The sequence below is a fragment of the Phascolarctos cinereus genome, unplaced genomic scaffold (genome assembly GCF_003287225.1).
Source record: "Phascolarctos cinereus isolate Bilbo 61053 unplaced genomic scaffold, phaCin_HiC Scaffold_3;HRSCAF=262, whole genome shotgun sequence".
Lineage (NCBI taxonomy): Eukaryota > Metazoa > Chordata > Mammalia > Diprotodontia > Phascolarctidae > Phascolarctos > Phascolarctos cinereus.
The window spans coordinates 210,061,378-210,082,231 of record NW_027555736.1 but is presented as its reverse complement, the minus strand read 5'-3'; the positions used below and the strand labels follow the sequence as shown (position 1 = coordinate 210,082,231).

Genomic DNA, 20,854 nt, shown 5'->3' with positions numbered 1-20,854 from the left:
TAACTTTCACATATTCACAGGTGCCACCTTGTTGAAGGACATTAAGATCATGTTTTCCTCAAAGGAGTAAGATTTTTTTTAAAGCAGTAAGCATAATGAGATACTGTGGTTACTAAATCTGTTAGTCAATTGTGTAACTCTAAAAATGTGTTCTTAAAATTGCATTATTTGCAAGAGCCTGCCTGATCTCTTCTCATAACTTCATCAAGGATGTACTTGATGCACAAGCTCGCACAAAAATTTTCTACAGTTGGATAACTAGGTATATGGGTTGATAACTATTTATGTTTTCTTGGTGTTCATTTAAGGGTAATAAGGTCCAAACCATTTTCTTTATCATGGTATCCTCCTCTTGTTCAGACACACTGAAAACTAATCCCCCCAATGCTCGCAATACAGAGTCCCCTCCAGCACACACCTCCTCTGTTTATACTTGGTCCAGAGGAGAGTCCAAGTCAAAGGCAGTGGAGTTCGCCAGCTACTGATTTCTGTGCATGACACTGTGCTGTTTGCAGTACTGCTAAGCCTTCTAAATGACAGGCATAATCACTCAAAGTATGGCCTAACCATCCACAAAGGATGAAGATCTAAAATGAAGAAAACCTATTATTTAGGCTATGATATGCAGTTGAACAACCCACAGAGCTGGTTCAGTTGTACATATTTGGGTATCTACTATAACTGGAAAATGAACAAGGCTTAGAATTAATAGGAGGAAGACAACAGGCTATATTACACAGTGCTTTTTATGGGCTTCAACCTTGTCCCTGAAAGACATTTTTTTCTTTTAAAAACACCATTAATCTTTCTAAACATATTGCTGCCCTGAGACACTGCTGTCCTACCTAGTGACTATCTCTTCCATGCCACTATTTCAACAAAGTCTTAGCAACCACACTTCATGTTTTCTTTCCTTCCCTATGCTCCAGCCTTCTACTCTGCTGCTTACTTGTTCATAGGTAGACAGGTCCCCTCTTCTCAATTCTGGAACCATAAACATCATGATCAAATCAATTCTGCCACTGTACTTGCCATTCTACTACCTAAAGACCCACTCAACTAACTGTGTAACTTTTAGGACCAAAGTGCCCATCCCTGGCCATCACTTCTCCAGTTAGAATGCAAGTTCCTTAAGGCAAAAAGTATCTTTGTTTTTCTATCTCCAAAGCTTAGCACAGTGCTTTGCACGTAGCAAATATGTAATAAGTACTTTTTAGGGTCCCTTCTTTCAATGATTTTTAATGGATTTAAGTCACTAAATACAGTCTCTGAAGAACTAAAGTTGTAAGGATCACCCAGAGGACAACAGAGAACAGTGGGAAGAGGAAATTGCAACAGTGCACAATAAATTTAGTGCTGAAAGGGAACACACAGGCCATCTAGTTTAACTCCCTTTTTTATATATGGGAAAATTGCAGCCCAAGGATATTATATGACTTGCCCAAAGTCACCCTAGTCGTAGGTGGCTGAGTCAGGATTTGAAGTGGGATTCTCTACTACCAAATCCATTGCTCTTTCTTCCTGAACTACCCTCTCTTGTGCACAAGCAATAAAAGATGCTTGTAGAGAAGTGTATGAAAGTGGCAAGTCAAGTAGCAAGGTCAAATGTTATCAGCACAATGTCATCTACAAACAGGATCATCTCAAGGAGTTTACCATCTACAGGGAATCCCACTTTCATTTGAAATCTGTGCTGGGCATCCCCCACAATACTGGCAAACACCCTTGGTGAGCATACATCTCCCTCTCTTATGCCATACTTAATATTGATAGCCAGAGAGTTGAATAAAGTTCTACGTTGCTTTTTTCAAGAAATCTTAGATAACTCTGACATAGGCATAGGACACACCTTGTTGAAGGAGTGGCTTTAAGATGGCATTTTGCTCTATCAAATCAAATTTTGTTTTTACAATTAATAAGCACAGTGAGAATCTTTATTCAGTCACTTGGATGACTATAAAAATGAGATCTGCTGTAGAGTATCACTTGTGAGAGCCTGCTGTTCCTTTCTCGTACTTTCATAAAGCATTCCCTCAAAATAAATGTGTAGGTGTGTGTATTTGTATGTGTGTATACATACATATATATGTATACACACACACACATATACATACCTACACATTTAACATATAATACATATACATTTAACATATAATACACACAACCTGCCAGTTCCTTTCTCATACTTCATAAAGCATGCTCTCAACATATATATGTATACATGTGTGTGTATATGTACATATGTGTGTACATATGTATATATGTGTGTGTGTGTGTTTAAGTGTGTTTTTTCACCCCTGATAGAATACAAACTTCTTGAGGGCAGGGACTGTTTCATTTTTGTCACTGTATCCCCAGCACCTAGCACAGTACCTGACACCTAGTAAGCACTTAAAACAAATACCTAATTGAGCATATATTATAGATATATACACATAAATAATAGTTACATTATATATACATATATATGTATATGATAGAGAGAAAGGATACGCTCATGAAAGTTTTATAGAGCTAAGAAAATAAGCATATAGGCCCATGGATACTGATATTTTCTCAGTCACATTTTTTGGTAATAATAAAGTTAGAAACTTTTTCCTAAGCCTATGGTATCCCTCCTCTCTTTCAGACACCTTGAGAATCCATCTCTTGATGCCCTCAAAATTGTGTCATCTCCTATAAAAACCATTCTCACTCTATGCTAGGTTTTGTCCAACTGCTCCCACCAACTCCATTTTCTTTATGGCTGTGGAATTGATATGCTGCAGTAATATGTGTTCGCTTCCTTGTCAACAATGAAGAAAAGAGTTTATTAGAAAATGTTAATGATCTTTTTTTATATTTGAAATCGGTTGTCCTTCCAGTTTAATAGTTAGATGGTCTTGGTATAATCTACTTCATTGAGTTTTTAGCAAAGCTTTCTGTAAACTTATTTTTAACTTCTATTGGTCCACACTATTTTGATACAATACTGTTCATAATTTTCCATCATCTTCCTCCTTTAGATTTTGCAAGAATAGGTTTACATTGGGGTCCCTGGCTAGCAAGGAGATAAAATTCTGTGCTAAGGTCGTTTCTAGGCTCTTTCAGTCCCCTCATTATAGCAACTGATTTACATCAGTTAAATTTCCTTAGCAAATGATGTTAGTCTGGGTTCATTTCTTTTCTTTTATCCATTTCCCATTTTTTCAGTATCAATACAATTGGTCATGATCTCTTCCAATTTTTATCCTTTTTCTGATGTTGTATTGATTGAAATTCTCCAGTAAGTCAGTGATACACACATAGCTGATTTAGGAATAACCCCTAACTCAATAATTAGTCATTTACTGCCTGCTAAAATATAATCAATTTCTTTTTTTGTGATATTTTCTACTTGTCACATCTAGTGTCTCTCAATATTATACTCATATTCTAAACTCTTACTTGAGAAAGTATCCAATATTTTCTCAAAGAAAGTATTCATGGCATAAAGGTGTAGAGGTTCAGTATTAGTCTACAAGATTTTGACCTTTCTTTCTTACTCTGAAACCATGATTTTCGATATATTTTCTGCTATCTTACCCTATGCCTACCTTTACATTGAAGTAACTGAATATTAAAGTATAAGATGGTTTAATTTGGAGGGGCATCATGGACAGTAGAGCCACCACACTTGGAGCCTGACATCAGAGTTCTGGATAAGCTTTATAGAGGAAGTAGAAGTGGCTCTAAAGAGAACAAAAACAGTGGGATTAGATCAAGTGTACATAAAAAAGACCTGTAGTTGTAGGTGGCATAATTGTGAGCATTTAACTGATGTAAATTCACAAGGTATCATAAGGAAAGAAATCAAATGTGAACATCTCAAAGATTATTAATACTGAAAAAGGTGACCAAGAAAACATCAGTAATTACCAAACTCTATTCCTACTTTCCTATCTGTATATAGTTTTAATGAGAATTACTTAACAGACAAGAGCATCCTCAATGAAAGTATTAATAGGAAACAAGTAGGCTTTTACAAGTGATATTCCACAGTAGACTACATACTTACTAACACACAAATGACAAAAAAATGTAAAGAATATATGATTTCATTATACTAATAAGAATCATAGTATTATAGATCTAAAACTGAAAAGAATCTTGGAAACCATCTAGTTCAACCCTACTTGTTAATTTTTTTTTAAAACTGACTTGGCAGAGCAAAACATCTTAAAGGCTCTCTTTCAACAAGATTGCTCCCATAAATGTAGCAAAAATTATTCATGATTCAAACAACCCTCTGACCATAAATATCAAGGGAAGCACAAAAACAGGGAGAGGTATGCTCACCAAAGTTGTTCACCACAGTCATGGAGAAGACACAGATCAGAACCAAATCTGAAGAAGGATTTATGGATGATAAGGCCTTTTAGATGCTCCTGTTTGTGGATGACATCATGCTGGTTGCATCAAGCCCCAGAACACTGCAGAACCATCTGGAAGAGATATAAAACTACTTAAAAGGCGTTTGCTCTAATCTTCCACACAGGAAAAAACCAAATGGATGAAGTGCATCTACATCCTACATTATAACAAGTAGTTAGAACAAAAAATTTTACAGCACTTGTTCATCTGTATGTATATAACTGGATCAGAAAGTTCATCTGGACAATGAGTTGGCCTCAGAATTGAAAAAGTGGAGGAGAGTAGGCTGGGCTACCTTTGGGAAATTACAAAGCTCCTTTAATAACACCAAACTTCTCCCAGAAATACAGGTCCAGATTGTTAATACTAATATTCTACTACTATTGCAGTATGACTATAAGTCATACTGCCTTAAGTAAAGCCTCTCTCTAAAGGCTAGTCTAAGTAAAAATGAGTATCAGAGGAGGCAATGGAGAGGCACATGTGAGAGTAAGCAAGCTATAACAGATAAGGAACTTCAAAGAAGAATCAACCAATAATGCAAGCAATAAGTATTTATTAAGTGCCACATGCAGTGCTAGGAGCTGGGCACAGAACACGATAATGAAATAACCCTTATTCATAAGGAGCTTACATTCTAAAAGGGAAGACAAGTACATATATAATTATATAAAGATTAAACACAAATAGGACTTAAAGGCAAACTAGTTTGTGAGGGAAGACACTAACCAACTAGAAATAAGGAAAGGCTTCATGTAGGTTTTACCTGACCCACATCTTGACAGAAGGGCAAATATTTCCTTGATTAACCATGATTAAAAAAAAGAAAAGAAAAATACTGTCCTTGGACACTGCTACCACTCTAGTGCAGGTCATCATCACCTCCTACCTAGACTATTGCAACAGCCTCCTGGTACGTCTGCCTACCTCAAGCCATGTTTCCTCACTCCAATCCATCTTCCATTTGGCCACTAAAGTGATTTTCCTAGAGCACAGGTCTGATCATGTCACACATGCACACACAATAAACTTCAGTGGCTACCTACTGCCTCTAGGATCAAGCACAAAATGCCATTTGGCATTTAAAGTCCTTTATAACCTATCCCTCTCCTTCATTTTCCATACCTTACTCCTTCATACATACTCTTTGACCCAGTGACACTGGCTTCCTGGCTATTCTACAAACAAAATCTCTATCTCTGAGCTCTGAGAATTTTCCCTGGGTGTCTCCCACACCTGGAATGCTCTTGCTCTTCATCTCCATCTACTGACTTCCCTGGCTTTAAGTCCCAACTAAAATCCCACCTTCTATAGGAAGCCTTCCTCAACTCCCATTAATTTTAATGCCTACCTTCTCTTAATTATTTCCTATTTATCCTGCATATAGCTTGTTTATATACGTTAGTTTGCTTGTTATCTCCCCCAATAGACCGTGAGCTCCTTGAAAACAGAGACTGTCTTTTGCCTTTTTTGTATCCCCAGTCCTTAGCACAGTATCTAGCACATCAGGCATTTAATAAATGTTTACCAACTGTCTGTTTATTGACTGACATCTGACAGTGTATGAAATATTCCACACCCATGGTCCCCTACCTCTGAAATAAAGGGAAAGAAATACATTTTCTCAACTGTTTTCAGGGACCAACTTTGTCCAAACTTTTGTTTTACTGCCTTTTCCATTTACAATGTTCTAATCAATTGTACGTTGTTTACATGACTCTGAGGACTTCACTCTCTGTCAGTTCATATACTCCTCATGCGTCTGAATTTTTCATATTCATCATATTTCATTACATTCAAGCACAAAAATATGTTTAGTCATTTCCCATGCTACTATAAATACTTTCAGTATGGAACGTCTGTTTCTGTCTTTGCTCCTGGGCTACAAACCTGGCAATGGGATCTCTGAGTCAATGGGTATGGACTTTCTAAGCATTTCTTTATAATTCCAAATTGCTTTTCAGAATGATTAGACTGAGTCACAGCTCCAGTAGCTAGATATATTAATTTATCCAATCCAATGGATATCTACTCTGATATTCTCCAGTCTTTATTTGTTTCAGATTTCCATACCTACCTATACTTTTGAAAGATACCTTCATCTTCCATTTTAAGTAGCTTCACTTAAAAAAGTAACACAACTTGGACTTAAAACAGTAGTTAGCCACAATCAGGGTAACACATAATTTAGCAGCTATCTCTTTAAAGGAGTGGAGAGCTTATAACATGATAGTTAAGAAAGCAAAAGATACAGGCTTACAGCCAAGAATAATTTACCCGGCAAAAATGAGTATAATGCTACAGGGGGAAAAACTGAATTATAATGGAAAAAAAAGGACTTCCAAGAATGCCTAATGAAAAGACTAGAACTGTGGAAAAACTTTGAAGTTCAAACACAGGAGTCAGGAGGAAAAATGAACAATCATAAGAGACTAACCAAGAATAAACAGCTCTAATATAAGGAGACGATACATGTGTCCCCTCTGAACCCTATCACGAAGAGTCACAGAGGGAGTCTAATTAGACAGAAGGCCTCAGAATAGTTCTATTATATGCTGATGATCTTAAGAGAAGACTGGATAGAGGGGAAGAGGAATGTTGGGGGTGGAGAGGAAAGTGAAGGAAAGGAAGGTTAGGGAAAAATTCTCTTACATAATTAGGATTTACAAGTAGATGTCTATATAAACAAGGAAGAGGTGGGGGAGTGGCTGACACTTGAACCTCATTCTCATCTGAACTGGTCAAAGGAGGGAAGAAAACACAGAACTGGGTACAGAAATACATTTCACTTATTAGGGAAATTGTAGTGAAAGAAGAGAAGCAGAAATTAGGAGGGTAGATTAAGGAATTAAGGAAAGGATTAGTCCTAAAGAAAAGCTTTTGTTGAGGTGAGAAAGAATTGGAATGAGGGAATGCCCATCAACTGGAGAAAAGCTGAACAAGTTACGGTATATAAATGTGATAGAAGACTATTATTCTATAAATAATGCTGAAGGGGAAGGTTTCAGGGAAGCCTGGGAAGACTTGTATGAACTAATGCACAGTGAATAGAACCTGAAGAACAAACATAGCAAAGATAAACAACTTAGAAAGAATCAGGAACTCTGATCGACATAATGACCAAACATGACTGCAGAGGACTAATAACATTCTACTATCTCCTGATGGACAGGTGAGTGACTCAGTTTGCAAAAAAGACATTATTTTTAGACCTGGACAATGTGGAAATTTATTTTGCTTGACTATACATGGTTGTAACAAAGGCTTTACTTTTTTTCCATTTTCAATTGGGGGACTATGGTTCTTACCCTAGTAAGAGAGAAAAAGCAGATTTTTGCTGATTGCAAAAAATATAATTTAATAAAAGGTATATTCCAGCTGCTCACAGGCTCTCCTCTCACCCCACTTTAGTTTACATGTCCTATCCTAATTCACCCTTTGAATTTACTTAAACTATTAATTTATTGTTTTAGTTTTCTATTATCCTCCTATACCACCACTTTTGAGTTTTTCTGTTCCCCATCTTTCCTCTCTTTCCTCAAATTCTTAGTTTAAATACTATTCTTTTATGGCACTCTTTTCTAAGCAATTTTAATTGTTCTTACTTTTTTCCCCCTTTAATCTATTCTCAATTCTATTCTTTAGCTCATAGGTTGGCTTGTTTCCTTACCCGTTTCTTAGTTCTTTCTATATTCCTCACAAGGCTAAAGTGTTTGGAGTACCAACTCTGAACTCCCTCTATCATCTTTTCTATTTTATCGAATTAGTAGCTCTTATCTTTCCCCCTCCCTTATTTTCTACTGTCCCTCACTCTTAGAAATACCAAATCCAGAAGAAAACAGCCTCAAATGGAAGCAGTGTCATGTGGTAGGAATCATTTGGTATGGCCCAAGTCATAAGGGATGGTCCTATTCCCCTGACCTCATCATCTACCACTCTCATCTTAAAGTTATCCTATTTCTTCTTCTATGTCCCACCTCCACCCGACTCCTACCACTGTGGGTAACAAATCTTTAGATATGCATACTTTCACTTTCCTAGGCAGAATACAGTCCTGGGAGGTACAACAATTTCTCAAAGAAGGTTATCTCCTAGCATTCAATCTCCTGACACAAAACCTCTATAGACATATATGTGCATATATATACATCTACACAGATGTGCATAAAGTATGAATGTATGTGTGTGTGTATAGATATATATACACATATATCTATATATACACAAAGAGTATGCATATATTTACACATGTGGCATATGTATATATGTGGGTGTATATAATTAAATATGTGCGAATATACCTACATACACACACACACCCAAGGAAACATTCATTAATGCACACTTTACTTTCTTATGAAATGAGACATTCCCTCCACCCACTGATTTAATCCTCATCTCCCAAAGCCCATCCTCTAACTGAAAGACTACAAAAATTAAATCTGTTTTTTATATACCTATGGACTAGAAAGGGGTACATCTCTAGATCCCACCTTTCCCACTTTCTATCTCCCCATTCAGGCAATTTCCCACTGTACAATTTTTCCCAACAAAGATGATTCACTTATAGCAGATCACAGGATTTAGTCCACAGCATTTAAATTCAGTTTCTCCTCCTGCTCTTCTCCATATTTATCTATATTTTCCTTAAATGTTTTAGTTAATCCCTTGAATCTTTTTTCTTGTTTAATAAGAACCTCTTTGTTCTTTTATGCTTTATTTCTATTTATTTTCTTGTTTAAAAAAAAGCCTATAAACACATGGATTCATTTCATTACATAGTCTTTTCTTAATAAGGGTATTTAACTTTTTTGCTTTTGGTTTGTCATATGTGCAAGTAGAATGTGCACATCTGTTTGTATTTTTTTCTAGTATAATGGGGTTTGCTTGGAATACGCCGAGATCACCTATGATAGAAGAGTAGGCAGCTTTCTCTTCCTCTCTCACCCTGCCTTCTCTCCTCCCCCTCTTTTACTGAAACTTCAATTTCTCACTGATGATTAGACTCAGCTTAACCGGGTAGGTTATAGTAAGGGCAGTAAGTGGATACAGAGCTGCACCCTGGGTCAGGAAGACTTCAGTTCAAATTCAGCCTCAGACACATAGGAGCTGAGTGACACTGGGCAAGTCACTTAACCCATTTGCCTCAGTTTCCTCATCTGTAAAATGGGGATAGTAATAGTACCTACCTCCCCAGGATTGTTGTGAGGATAAAATGTGGTAATAACTGTAAAGCTCCTGGCACACAGTAAGAGTTATATAAATGTTACCTACGATGATGACTGATAACGATGATGGGCTAAAGCTTGAGCTTCTTTACTTTTTGGGATTTCCTATTTTACATTCTCTTCTTTGATTTCTTGTGGCTTTGGTATAACCATGGGTTATAACATAGCATTCCTTCACACTTGACATTTTCACCTGGCTACTTAGAAATTTTGTTGTGTTGTCCAAAATTAAAATTGTGAGTTAACCATTACATGCCTTGGAGTTTTAAGCATGGGGTTTTAATATATGAATTAATTCAGTTGTACTTCTGTCTCAAAACTTCAGGTAGTTGTCTTGTATTATTTCCTCATTATGACATGCATTTTTTTAATTTAGCATGGTCTTCTGGGACATCTATAATCTTTAAGTTATCTCTGCATATCTTTTTTTCAGGTCAGTTCCCTTGGTTTATAAAGAATTCACATATTCTTTAAAAGATATTGTCTTTTGCTTCTTTTTTGATGAATTTTCTTCTATGACTGTACTTTTTGTGTTCCAAACCTGTCTTCTAAGAGTTTCTACCTATTTGGAGAAATTCTCCATAATATTTTCCCTTTTTCCCCCCCAAATATCTAAGCTTGGTTCAAATCTGATTTCTAATCTAAATTTATGCCTAATATAGATGATAGGATCACAGACTTAGAATTTAAAAGGACCTTAGAAGCCAACAAGTCTAAGCCTCCCCATTTTGTAAGTGAGGAAACTGGGGTATGGAGGTCAAACAATAATGATGATGAATGGGAAAGCTTTTATTAAGTGCTAAGTGCCAAGCACCACATGAAGTGCAGTTGACACACACACACACACACACACAAAAAAAAAAACAGTCCTTGCTCTCAAAAAGCTAGAAAACAATACATAACGGAGCGCTGGAAAAGTGAAGAAGGGGATGAATATTTGCACACCGTTATGATTTGGAAATGGTGGCCAGAAAGTGATGTAAAAGCCTTGTTCTGGGTAAATAAGGCAAAAGCTCACCTATCCCAACCCAAAGTGTTTCCAGGGTCATAGTCTAAAGTTCTGGACTGATGAGAAGTTGAAGATGATGGATGAAATAATTCACTCATAATTTCAGAAAGCTACTGTGTGAAACAGGAATTAAACCCAGGTTCTCCTGACCAAGTCCAGTTCTATATGCATTATGTCATGCTGCTCATGAAATCTTCTACAAGTTTTACTTCTATTTTAAAACATTCCAGAATGTCTTGCTATCATTCCATTATCTCTAGGGAATCTACTGGATTCTTTTTTCCACTAAGGAATTTTGAGTAATTTATCGTCATTGTATAATGCTTGTTCATTGTACTCTGGCCTCTCTTTGCATTTTTACTCTTTTTTCCTTTTTTTCTTTTTCAATATATGACGCTGCTGGTTTGACTGCTATTGAACTAGGTTTTTATCTGCATTTTTCTCCCTTGGTATTTTGGTCCCTCAGCATTTTTCTTATATTCTAAGTTACTTGTCTTTGATTTCCTTCCTCATTCTTCCTTTCCTCCATCCTCAATCCCAAAAGGCTATATAAATCTTCAATCACAAGTTGAAGCAAATTTGGTGGTAAAGATGGGGAGGAATTGAAGGAGAAAAAACGTTGGTACCAAATAGGTTTCCAATACCCAGCTTCTTTCAGATATGGAAACTTTTTTTAAAACAAATTTTATTGATTTTTTTTTACATCGCCCAAATTTCCCCCTGTATCCTTACATCCCAGAAAGCCATAATGTAACAAAGATTATGAGAATATTTTTAAAAAGGGGGAAGGAAAAGAAAAAGACATGGAAATTCTTCCCCCATAGTGAATTCTGTGCTGTTCCCTACACTGTCCATTTCCCCTCTCCCACTACGCTCTTCTAACACCATGTGGCTGGGTAAAATCAGTGTCTTCTGATTCTTGCTGGGTAAAGGGATTTTCAGGCTGAATCACTGTTTACAGAAGGGGAGGGATATCCATAGCTGAACAATGAAACACAAGTGTTTGAAGACACTTGTGCTAATTATGTTTGACACAGAGTAGAGGTTTTAAGTACCTCACTTGTCAATGTTATTCCATGCAATTTTTACCTAGTGTGGTATTTATTTTCTGGATTTGGTTTTAATAACTCTAGATCTTTTACATAATTCCTTTGTCTGATGTGTTGGGATTGCAAGAGTTTGCAGAAAACAATTATTCTGCCATTTTACGGATCATGTAATACTAAAAACTGATTTTTATAGTTACATATTCTTAAAAATTAGCACATTCAACTCTCAATTATTAAAAAGCTGTTTATGAAGTTTATAAATTACTTATATTCTCCAGGTATCTCCTCCCCTTTTAGTAAAGATAAATATTTACCTGCTCGTTAATACTTCCAAAAAGAGAATAAAAAAATAACAATGACCAGTCTACTTGTTAAGCAGTTTTAGTTTAAGGGAGAAAATTGTAACGCCGGTAACTGAATCTAAAGATACAAGTTTATGGTTAACAATAATTGAATGTGACCATGCTACATTTCATCCTTATCAAGGAAGATCAAGTCAACTATGTACCAAATAAGTTTAATAAACCTGAGAAAATGACATTTTTCTACTTCTGAAGCTGAATGCTAAAATGAATCAAATTTAATGTCATTTTTTAAAATCCAGAAAATGAAATCAAAGGTTGGAGAAAAATACTGAAATTACTGATACTGAGTTCATATTAGTCCCTGAGTATGATTTTTTTTTCTTACTATGCTATTTACTTTCTGCACACAAATCATGTTTTCGGACTACTTGCAAAAAATTGTTTAAGAGTTATCTGTAGTATTCAAGCATGCAATCAAGTATGTGGAAATATATTATTACAATGAAAAGTTAAAAAAGACTAAACTCATATTGATGTGCTTAAAATATCAATAAGTGACATTAATGTCAATTTGCTCCATTTTCCTTATTTTATTCATACTATTCAACAAGAAATGCAGCTATTCATTTCAAAATCTGTTAGCAATCCACTAGTTTTCACCCTGACACACCGCAAAGCAATCTGTTGTTCCTGAAGATACATCACATGAATCTTACAAAGTTACTGGATTACCATTAAATACTCTATTAAGCTTAAGTAAACTCAGCTTCTAATTAATGAGGGGCAGTTCATTAAATCTATGTAATATGAGATTGCTGTGATACTGTTTTCTGGGTGTACATATCCCCTTTCAAAGAATTCCAGTATGGTATTGGAACTGGTATATAAAATCTAACCATTTCCCAAATTAAAACCTGACAGAAATCGTAGATATTCCTATTTTAAGACTGGAAAGAGGTGCATAATGATGACAAAAGCCAAGTGTGCATTTGGAACTTCAAGGCAGAACAAACTAGATCTAAAGGAGCTCATTTCAAATCCTGAAAAGCTGTTGTCCTAAATCTGAAGAAGAACACAAGATTATAGAATTTGGAGCTGCACAGGATGTAAAGGGTCTTCTAATATAATTCTTCCCCATCACAGATAAAACAACTGAGTCTTAAAACAGGGAAATGACCTGAGAAAGTTCTAAGTAATAGAACCAGAATTTAAAACCAGACCTTCTAATTCCAAATCCAATGTTCTTCCTCCATTAATCTGCCTACTACATTTAAATCATTATTAGATTTATGATCGTTCAATTTACAAGAAACACAGTGAAAAGAGATATTCTTCTACCATTACCAAAAAAACCAAGGCTGAGGGGAGCCTCAAAATATTATATATCCTAAAACAAACTACTGATCTGCAAAAATCCTCAAGGGCAGGACCTGCATCTTCTATTTCTTTTTTTACACAGTATATTAGTTTAACAGAAAGAGCCAAATATAATTTGTTAAATCTTGGAATTAAATATTGTAGGATTTAGAGCTGGAAGGTCCACTGGAGGTCACTTAATTCAATTGTTTCATTTTACAGATGAGGTCACTGAGGTCTAGAGAGATTACTAATCCAAGGTCATATAAGTAATAAAATGGCAAGAATGGGACTTCAATAGTATTCTTCCACTACATCATGCTGAATAACTAGAAATTTTTTAAACTGTAAAATATTCATGGCTTAGGTAAACTTACAAGAAGTCAGACATGACAAGACTGAAGGACATTAAGCGAATGTTTTTTAATTGCCTATAATTGTGTCTAAAAAAATTATTTTACTTTAACATATAAATGTGGCTACCTTACCTTATACAATTCAAATGAACAATATTTCTGAAAAACTGATGACAAAATATCTATGCCTTATTAAAAGATTATAACCAATCCAAAAACAAAAGCTTGCAACGCACCATAACATATATTCTTAAGTTACTCTTCCATTGGTGGCTATCAGTTGTGCTGGGCACCTTCAATATTACATTTTTCAATGTGGCTTCTCATAGGTAGGTTGCACAGGTATTAATCTCTCAATTCTCAATAAAGATACCAGATGCCATATAAAGTAGATTTTTTAAACTGAAATATGAGCTCATGGTTCATTCCATGAAGTCACTTAACATCATGTATCACAATAAATTTCACATGACCCAATGATGTTCAATGGTGAAAAATGTTTCTTAAAAAGCAAAGTGTGTGAATAATAACCTGATGGATACAAATAAAAAAACTAAACTTTTAAAAAGCCAGTGTGTTCTTCAGGAGTTAGCAGGAAGATTTGGTACCAACACATCTTCAAGTCTCAACCAGACAATGGTATGATTTTTTTTTTTGATGAGTAGGATATGACAGTGTCTTGGCCTTATAACAGACTATTATATTTAACCTTGTTAGCCATTTTATTAGAAGACTAAAGCAACAACATTTAAGGAAAAGAAAGAAAGGGGGGAGGTCCCTGGTAAAGATGGACGATAGCTAGTATGGTATCTTTGGTACATAGCTTTCCTAGGTTACATGAAACTGGAGGATCTGGGCCAAGTGGCAGGTGGGGGAAACCATAAATAGGACTTAGAAGACAAGCTTAAGAACACACTGAAACATAACTTTAAGCAATGTAGCACAACCAGCTATTAAACAGAGGGAAACAAATTCAACAGACAAATAACTAAAGATCATGCATCAGTCTTTACATTCTCTATAACAGTGAGATCTTCAAATAAAAAGGAAGTGATAGGGGAGAATCAGATCCTAGGACCATGGATGTAAGACCCTAGAAAGAACTTCAAAGGCTATCTAACCCAATCTTCTCATTTTACATATGAAGAAACTGAGACCTAGAGGGGTAAAATGATTTACCCAAGATTACATAGGGAGGAAGCATTAGAGCCAGGATTTGAACACTGGTCCTCTGACTCCAAACCAGATTCTCTCCATTAAACTACACCTTGAAATCACTCTAGACTAAAGACCAACTTGAGCCCTCCACCAAAAACAAAAACAAAAACCAAAACCAATGTAAGTTTCATACAAATGAAAAGTATCACGATCCAGTGAAAGAAGTGCTGGATTTAGAACCAGAGGACCTGGAAGCACAGTTTTGACAACTGCAACCTAAGTGACCTTGGGTAAATCACTTAACTTCTCCATACCTCCATTTCTTCCTCTATAAAGTGAAGTCGGACTAGATAACCCCTAAGATTTCTATATACAAACTATATCTAAATATAAAGAAAAACCAAAATCAATTACTACCACATAGATCAAGGGGGAATGTTTGCTTTGGGTCAAATTGCGGCACTGCATTGTTTTCTACTATGCCTCACAATTATAAAAACGTAAAGATTCTTACTCAGAACCATCAAAATATCAACTTTATGGAGCTTATGAATTTAAAGAGAAATACAATTTAAGCAAAATGCAATTATGAATATTTGCCCTATTTACATGTCCTAATTGTTTTCTGCTTTTCATTAATCTCTGCCACCTCTAATACACACAAAATTACTAGAACATCATGGCTAATTTCTATGTATGGCTGCATTTTTTTAGTACCTAAATATTAAATGAAAACTATTCCATCCATTTCAGGATGCCAGAAGATTAAAACTTCACTACAATCTCAAATTTTCACAACCTCCTTTCTATTTTGCTTGGATATATTTTGATAGGTATATTGCATAAAATCAGATTTTAATTATAACATGGCAAAAAGGAAAGCTTACTTTATGCCTTCAATTATTTGGTAACGGATGTAAAATATTTGCACTCCCCTCCCCCTTAAGGAAAGCAAAATGTATTATTGTCCCAGTAGATTCAGATGATCCAATGATCACCACTTCCATAAAAACGGCAAATAAGTTTCTCTCCAACAAGTTTCACCTCCACAAGGCCTTGAAACCATCTGTTTATGGCTAGCCACTATAGATATGGCTTCACTACCAAAAGACTTGCATATCCCCCACTTATCCACCTACCAGAATTTCAGCTAACAGATAAAACATCTGGTGTGGTGCCTCAAATAAGGCTACACGAATCAGAGTTTAAGCAAGGGAGAGAGGAGAAGCAAGGTTGAAAGAAAAATATATAAGCACTATGGGCAAACTTCTTTTTCCTATGTATTACATTATTTAAATTAATATATTGATTCTGAATTTTATAACAGCTTGGACACTTGTCATAGATCTGTAATACTAAATACCACCATAATAATCATACTATTTTCAGAAAAAAATGTCATGACTCTTCATTTTTCTCCTAAGTAGACGATTACACTGCAACCTAAAAAAAGGACCACAGAAGTTTTCCAAAATAATTCCTCCCCTATCAAATGAAAGCTATTCTCATAGTCTTTTCTTTCCTTCTTCTATTAATTTCTTCTCTTTTACATATATAGAAAGGTAACTGAAGGACTTTAATATCTGCAGCAGTGTTTAAAGTACCAGATCCCTTGCTCAAATGTAAGATGAGTATACCTTTCCCTACCTCTTCTGAATTAAAAAGAAGCAGAGTTAGATCCGATCCAACCCAACACAAATCTTCCACCGTCCAAAAGTAGCAAATATGCTTTTCAAAATATCGAACAGCCCCTCTGAAAAGCACTTAAGTGCATTGTCAGTGGTCTATAATAGTTTGCATTACTGTTAAACCTTTAGTTATCACGGAGGTTTACCTGTTCACACACAAAATCATTATTTCAGATAAGCTATTATCCAAAAGAAGAAAGAACAAGATAATTCACTAAAGAGAGGTACTTTATTAGGTAAGGAAGAAAAATACAAAAGGAGTTGCTAACAGAATTTTTTAAAAAAAATCTTAGGTCTTACTTCATGATAGCAGAGCAAAAATAAAAATTAGTGAAAATTTAAGGGAATTCTTTATTTTAATAAGAATATCCTACCGTTCAAAATGCCTACCCAATCAATCATTGCAAATTTCTAAGTCAAATGGACTTAATGATGTTTTCTGGAAGTTAGCTAATAACTATGTCCGAATGGTTAGTGACCTCCACCCTGCCACCATAGTGACACAACATTCCCAGTTCTAGAGCATCCTGTATTTTTTTTTTTTGCCATTTGGCGATGGAGTTTTCTGGTACCCTGTTACCTTAAGATGTATCTCATTAGAAATAGCTGGATGTTTTCATGGAATGGAATATAATGTCATCAAATAAGCCTTTTTTTCCTTCATTATTTTGACCGATAGGCAATCAAAGAAAATGAACCAAGTGGCTTCCTACGACTCAAAAGAGAGCCCGGAAAGAGGCAGTAGGGAAAAAGGAGCTTACAACATTCAAAGTGATGGGGCTGTTTCTAGGGAAGGTTATTTTCCAAGAGGCAAAGGGAACAGAGCTGACGAAAGCACCAAGTTCCAGGACTGGGGATTCTCAACCCGAGAGCCCGTGAACTTGGATAAGAGGGGAAAGGAAGGAGGAATTAGCTTTGTTTCAACATAATTCGTTTCCTTTGTATTTTATGCATTTAAAAATCATTATCCTGGAGGTCTGTATAGGCTCCTCCAGGCTGCCAGAGGGGCCCAAGCCAACTCCTGCTGCAGGCGGGGTGAATGGGGGGTCGCAGGCAGGTAACGCCGGGAAGCGGGAAGAAGCGGCGCGGCTGTACCTGATGATGTCGTCGCTGTGGCCCCGGTAGAACTTCTGCCGGTGCTCGCGGGGGCTGTACACGACGCCGACCCCGGCCACGAAGTAGACGATCTCCTTGGCGGCGGTGTAGTAGAGGTTGTTGCGGCACTGATGGCCGCGGTAGCCGTACACCCACTCCAGCCGCAGGTGGCAGTTCGGGGCGCTCCGGGCCGCCATCTCCAGGCCCGCCCCGGGGCTCCTTCGTCCGGAGCCCGCGCCCCCTAAGCCACCTCTGGCCGGGGCATCTCTGGCCCGCCGCGCCGGGCTCCTCTTCAGAGCTCCGAGGCGGGGAGGGAGATGCTCATGCCGGGAAGGAGGGCTTGGGGGAGGGGGCACGGGCCTGTGGGCCGCACGGCGTCTGTTTGTTGTTTAATTATTATTTTATTTAATTCCCCCGTCCCCGCCCTCAGCGCCGAGGAAGCGGTCTGTTCTCTCACCCTCCTCCTCTCGGTCACCTGCGGCACGGCTCGTGCCCCGCGGCGGCCTCCGCCCCCTCAGCCTCGTCACCACCCCGCGGGTCCGCGCCTCGCGCAGCCCGCCGGGTGCCTCGAAGCCCGGAGAGGAGCCGCTCGCGCACGACTCCACATCCCCGCCCCCCAACCCCCGCCGCCTTTCCGCGCCCCCGCGCGCCAGCGCAGATCCACCTGCTCGCCCTCTCCGCCCCCATCCCCCTCCTCCTCCACCACGGGGCCGCTGGGCGCTCCCGAGCCAAACTCGACACCTCCCCCTCTCCCCCTCTCCCGCCCCTCCAGTTCCTATCCTGGACCAAGCTCCTGCGCGTGCCAGAGCCGCAACCTTGGCCGTGCCCCTCCTCCCACACGCCTCGAGCGTCTCATCTCCATCCAACCGGAGCTAAAAGCCCGGGAACGAATTCTCAGAGATGCTCTTGATTCCCTCGCGCGCGTGCTCGTTTCCCCGTTTCTCCCCCAGCTGAGGCGCCTCGGCCCTACTCCCCACCCCCCGTGGGTGCTCAGCCACCTGCTGCGAGCCTAAGGCTGGTGCTGAAGGGCTTAGGGGAGGGGGGCGGAGAGAGGGAAAAAACCCTTCACACCTGGCTGGATGAGACTTCCAGATTTGGTCTGGACCACCAGGTGGAACTGCCTAAGAGGATGAAGGGAAGGGATGCTAGCTAGACCTTTCATCAGTTACCCACTCGTGCCTTTCACTTCTCGTTGAACCAGAGCTGGGCTTCTGCATGTAGATAACTTTTTTTATGTTTAGTTACCCCCACTGCCCCCTTGGGTTTATAAAGAATTTTCCTTATTTTCAGGATCAGGAGGTGGCTTTTTTCAGAGATTGACACAAAATTCATTGCCTTGTTTCTTAAATTAGGGATTGGGGAAGCAGACTTCCTGCCTCTCTTACTGATGGCCTGACGTCAGAGCTGAAACTAGAATTTAGGCCATAAAATTACGCGTTGTATCTGATTTCTATATAAACAACACTATTGTCAGATCAAAACAAAAAACCTGCCTGTTTGAGACTTGATTGAAGTTTTCCTCAAGTTGTAGCAGGCATCTTCTAGGTTGTAGCAATACTGTGAGAACCTGAAAGTTGTACTCTCAGAACCAAGATCTCTTTGGAGTAAATGTTTTGGTTTTTCGGTGTATCTAGAATGATTCATTTTATTTTCTTCTTTTCCTAAGTTTTCCAACTTCATAGGAATATGGCTAGATAAAATTGACCATGGAAAATTTTATAATGGAAAAATGAATTACTTAAAGCAGTTATTAATTTTAATTTATTTAATATTTAAGCATGTATCATGGGGCCCAAAATACACTATTGCAGCTTAATAACAACTCTGAAGCTTTACAACAAGATGTTTTTGCTATAATATGTAGCACATTGAAATAATATGTAATCAGAAACATTTAAAAGTATTCACTAATACTTTTAAAAGTAATTTAAGATCTCTATTTACAGTCCCCAGTAAATGCAATGGATTTTTTTTTACAAAAACATGTATTTTGGCAGTTTATCAGAATAAATCTTTATAAGCCATCAAAAACTGTTTAGGGATGTGATTTTTATGGCTAAAATTCTAACATTCTTAAATCTGACAAAAGCTAAAATAACCTGGGAACTAAGAAATATTACATTTTAAAATTCTGTTTGTCCACATAGGATATATTGCTCAGGGAATCAATGCTTAGGAGAGAAGCTCCATAGAAAAGACTCCTGAAGGTTTTAAAAATAAGGGTGTGTTTGTTTACACTCTAATGAGTTCCTTGAAATCCCTAGCTGAGGATAGAGTAAGAGAAAGAAATTTCTATTTGTTCATTGTTTTAGATTTAAGAAGTGAACTCAGAATAGATTAATTAACACTTTTGAAATAAATGACATCTGATTACATGTTATTTCAATGTGTTATAAATTACAGGAAAAAACATCTTGTTATAAAGTTTCAGAATTCTCTGCATGGTATCTTTTGGGTCCCATGATACTGTTTAAATCCTCAGATTAATAACTGCTTTAAGTAATTTATTTTTCCATTATCAAATTTTCCATGGTCAACTTTAAAGGCCCAAGGAGGGGGTGTGGAACAAAGCAATTCTTAATTAAACTATCTTCACTCAGAGTTGTTAAGACCAGGAGAGATAGTTGAAGAGACAGAGGTGACTAGAAAATTAACCATCTGTGACTAGTTAACAAGGAACAACAAACAAAATAAGTCATTACCCAGGCAACTTAGCACAATTATTTTAATTACTAATGATAGACATTTAAAGCAAACTTTTATTCCACATCTGTATTCTTTGAGGATAATGCAAATAAAGATGTATATAAAAATCATTTCTCAAAGCAGAACTTAGAAGGAAATACTTTAGCACCAAATAGTAAATTTCAACATCCATATTTAGAATTTTTAGCTCCTGGAATGGTGCCATCTATCCTAGATATGTAAGCTCATTTTAAAAACTCAATAAATAGCTATGTATTGAATATTTTCATAATGTCATTGTGACCAGCACAATGGTAGGCATTGTGAGGAATATAAAAGAAGGCAATGCTAAGTGCTAAGTGGTGCAGTGCTAGACCTACAGTAAGGAAAACCTGAATTCAAATCCTGCCTCATACATTTACTAGGTGTGTGACCCTGGTAAATAACATAACCTCTGTTGGCCTCAGTTTCCTCATCTGTGAAAATGGGGATAATAATAGCACCTACCTTCAAGGATTTTTATGAGGACAAAA

At 37.3% G+C, this 20,854-nt stretch overlaps 1 protein-coding gene across 2 annotated transcripts in view; it reads right to left on the bottom strand.

Annotated features, from left to right (window-relative positions):
• The window catches only part of EML5 (EMAP like 5), a 182,843-nt gene extending 164,645 nt beyond the window's left edge, over positions 1–18,198 (bottom strand). For both annotated transcript variants that reach the window (XM_078151443.1, XM_078151444.1), the window contains exon 1: positions 17,637–18,198. In XM_078151443.1, the coding sequence (XP_078007569.1) occupies positions 17,637–17,833 (197 nt within the window). In that variant the 5' untranslated portion in view covers positions 17,834–18,198. The remainder of the gene's footprint in view (positions 1–17,636) is intronic.
• Between the last annotated feature and the right edge of the window lie 2,656 nt (positions 18,199–20,854).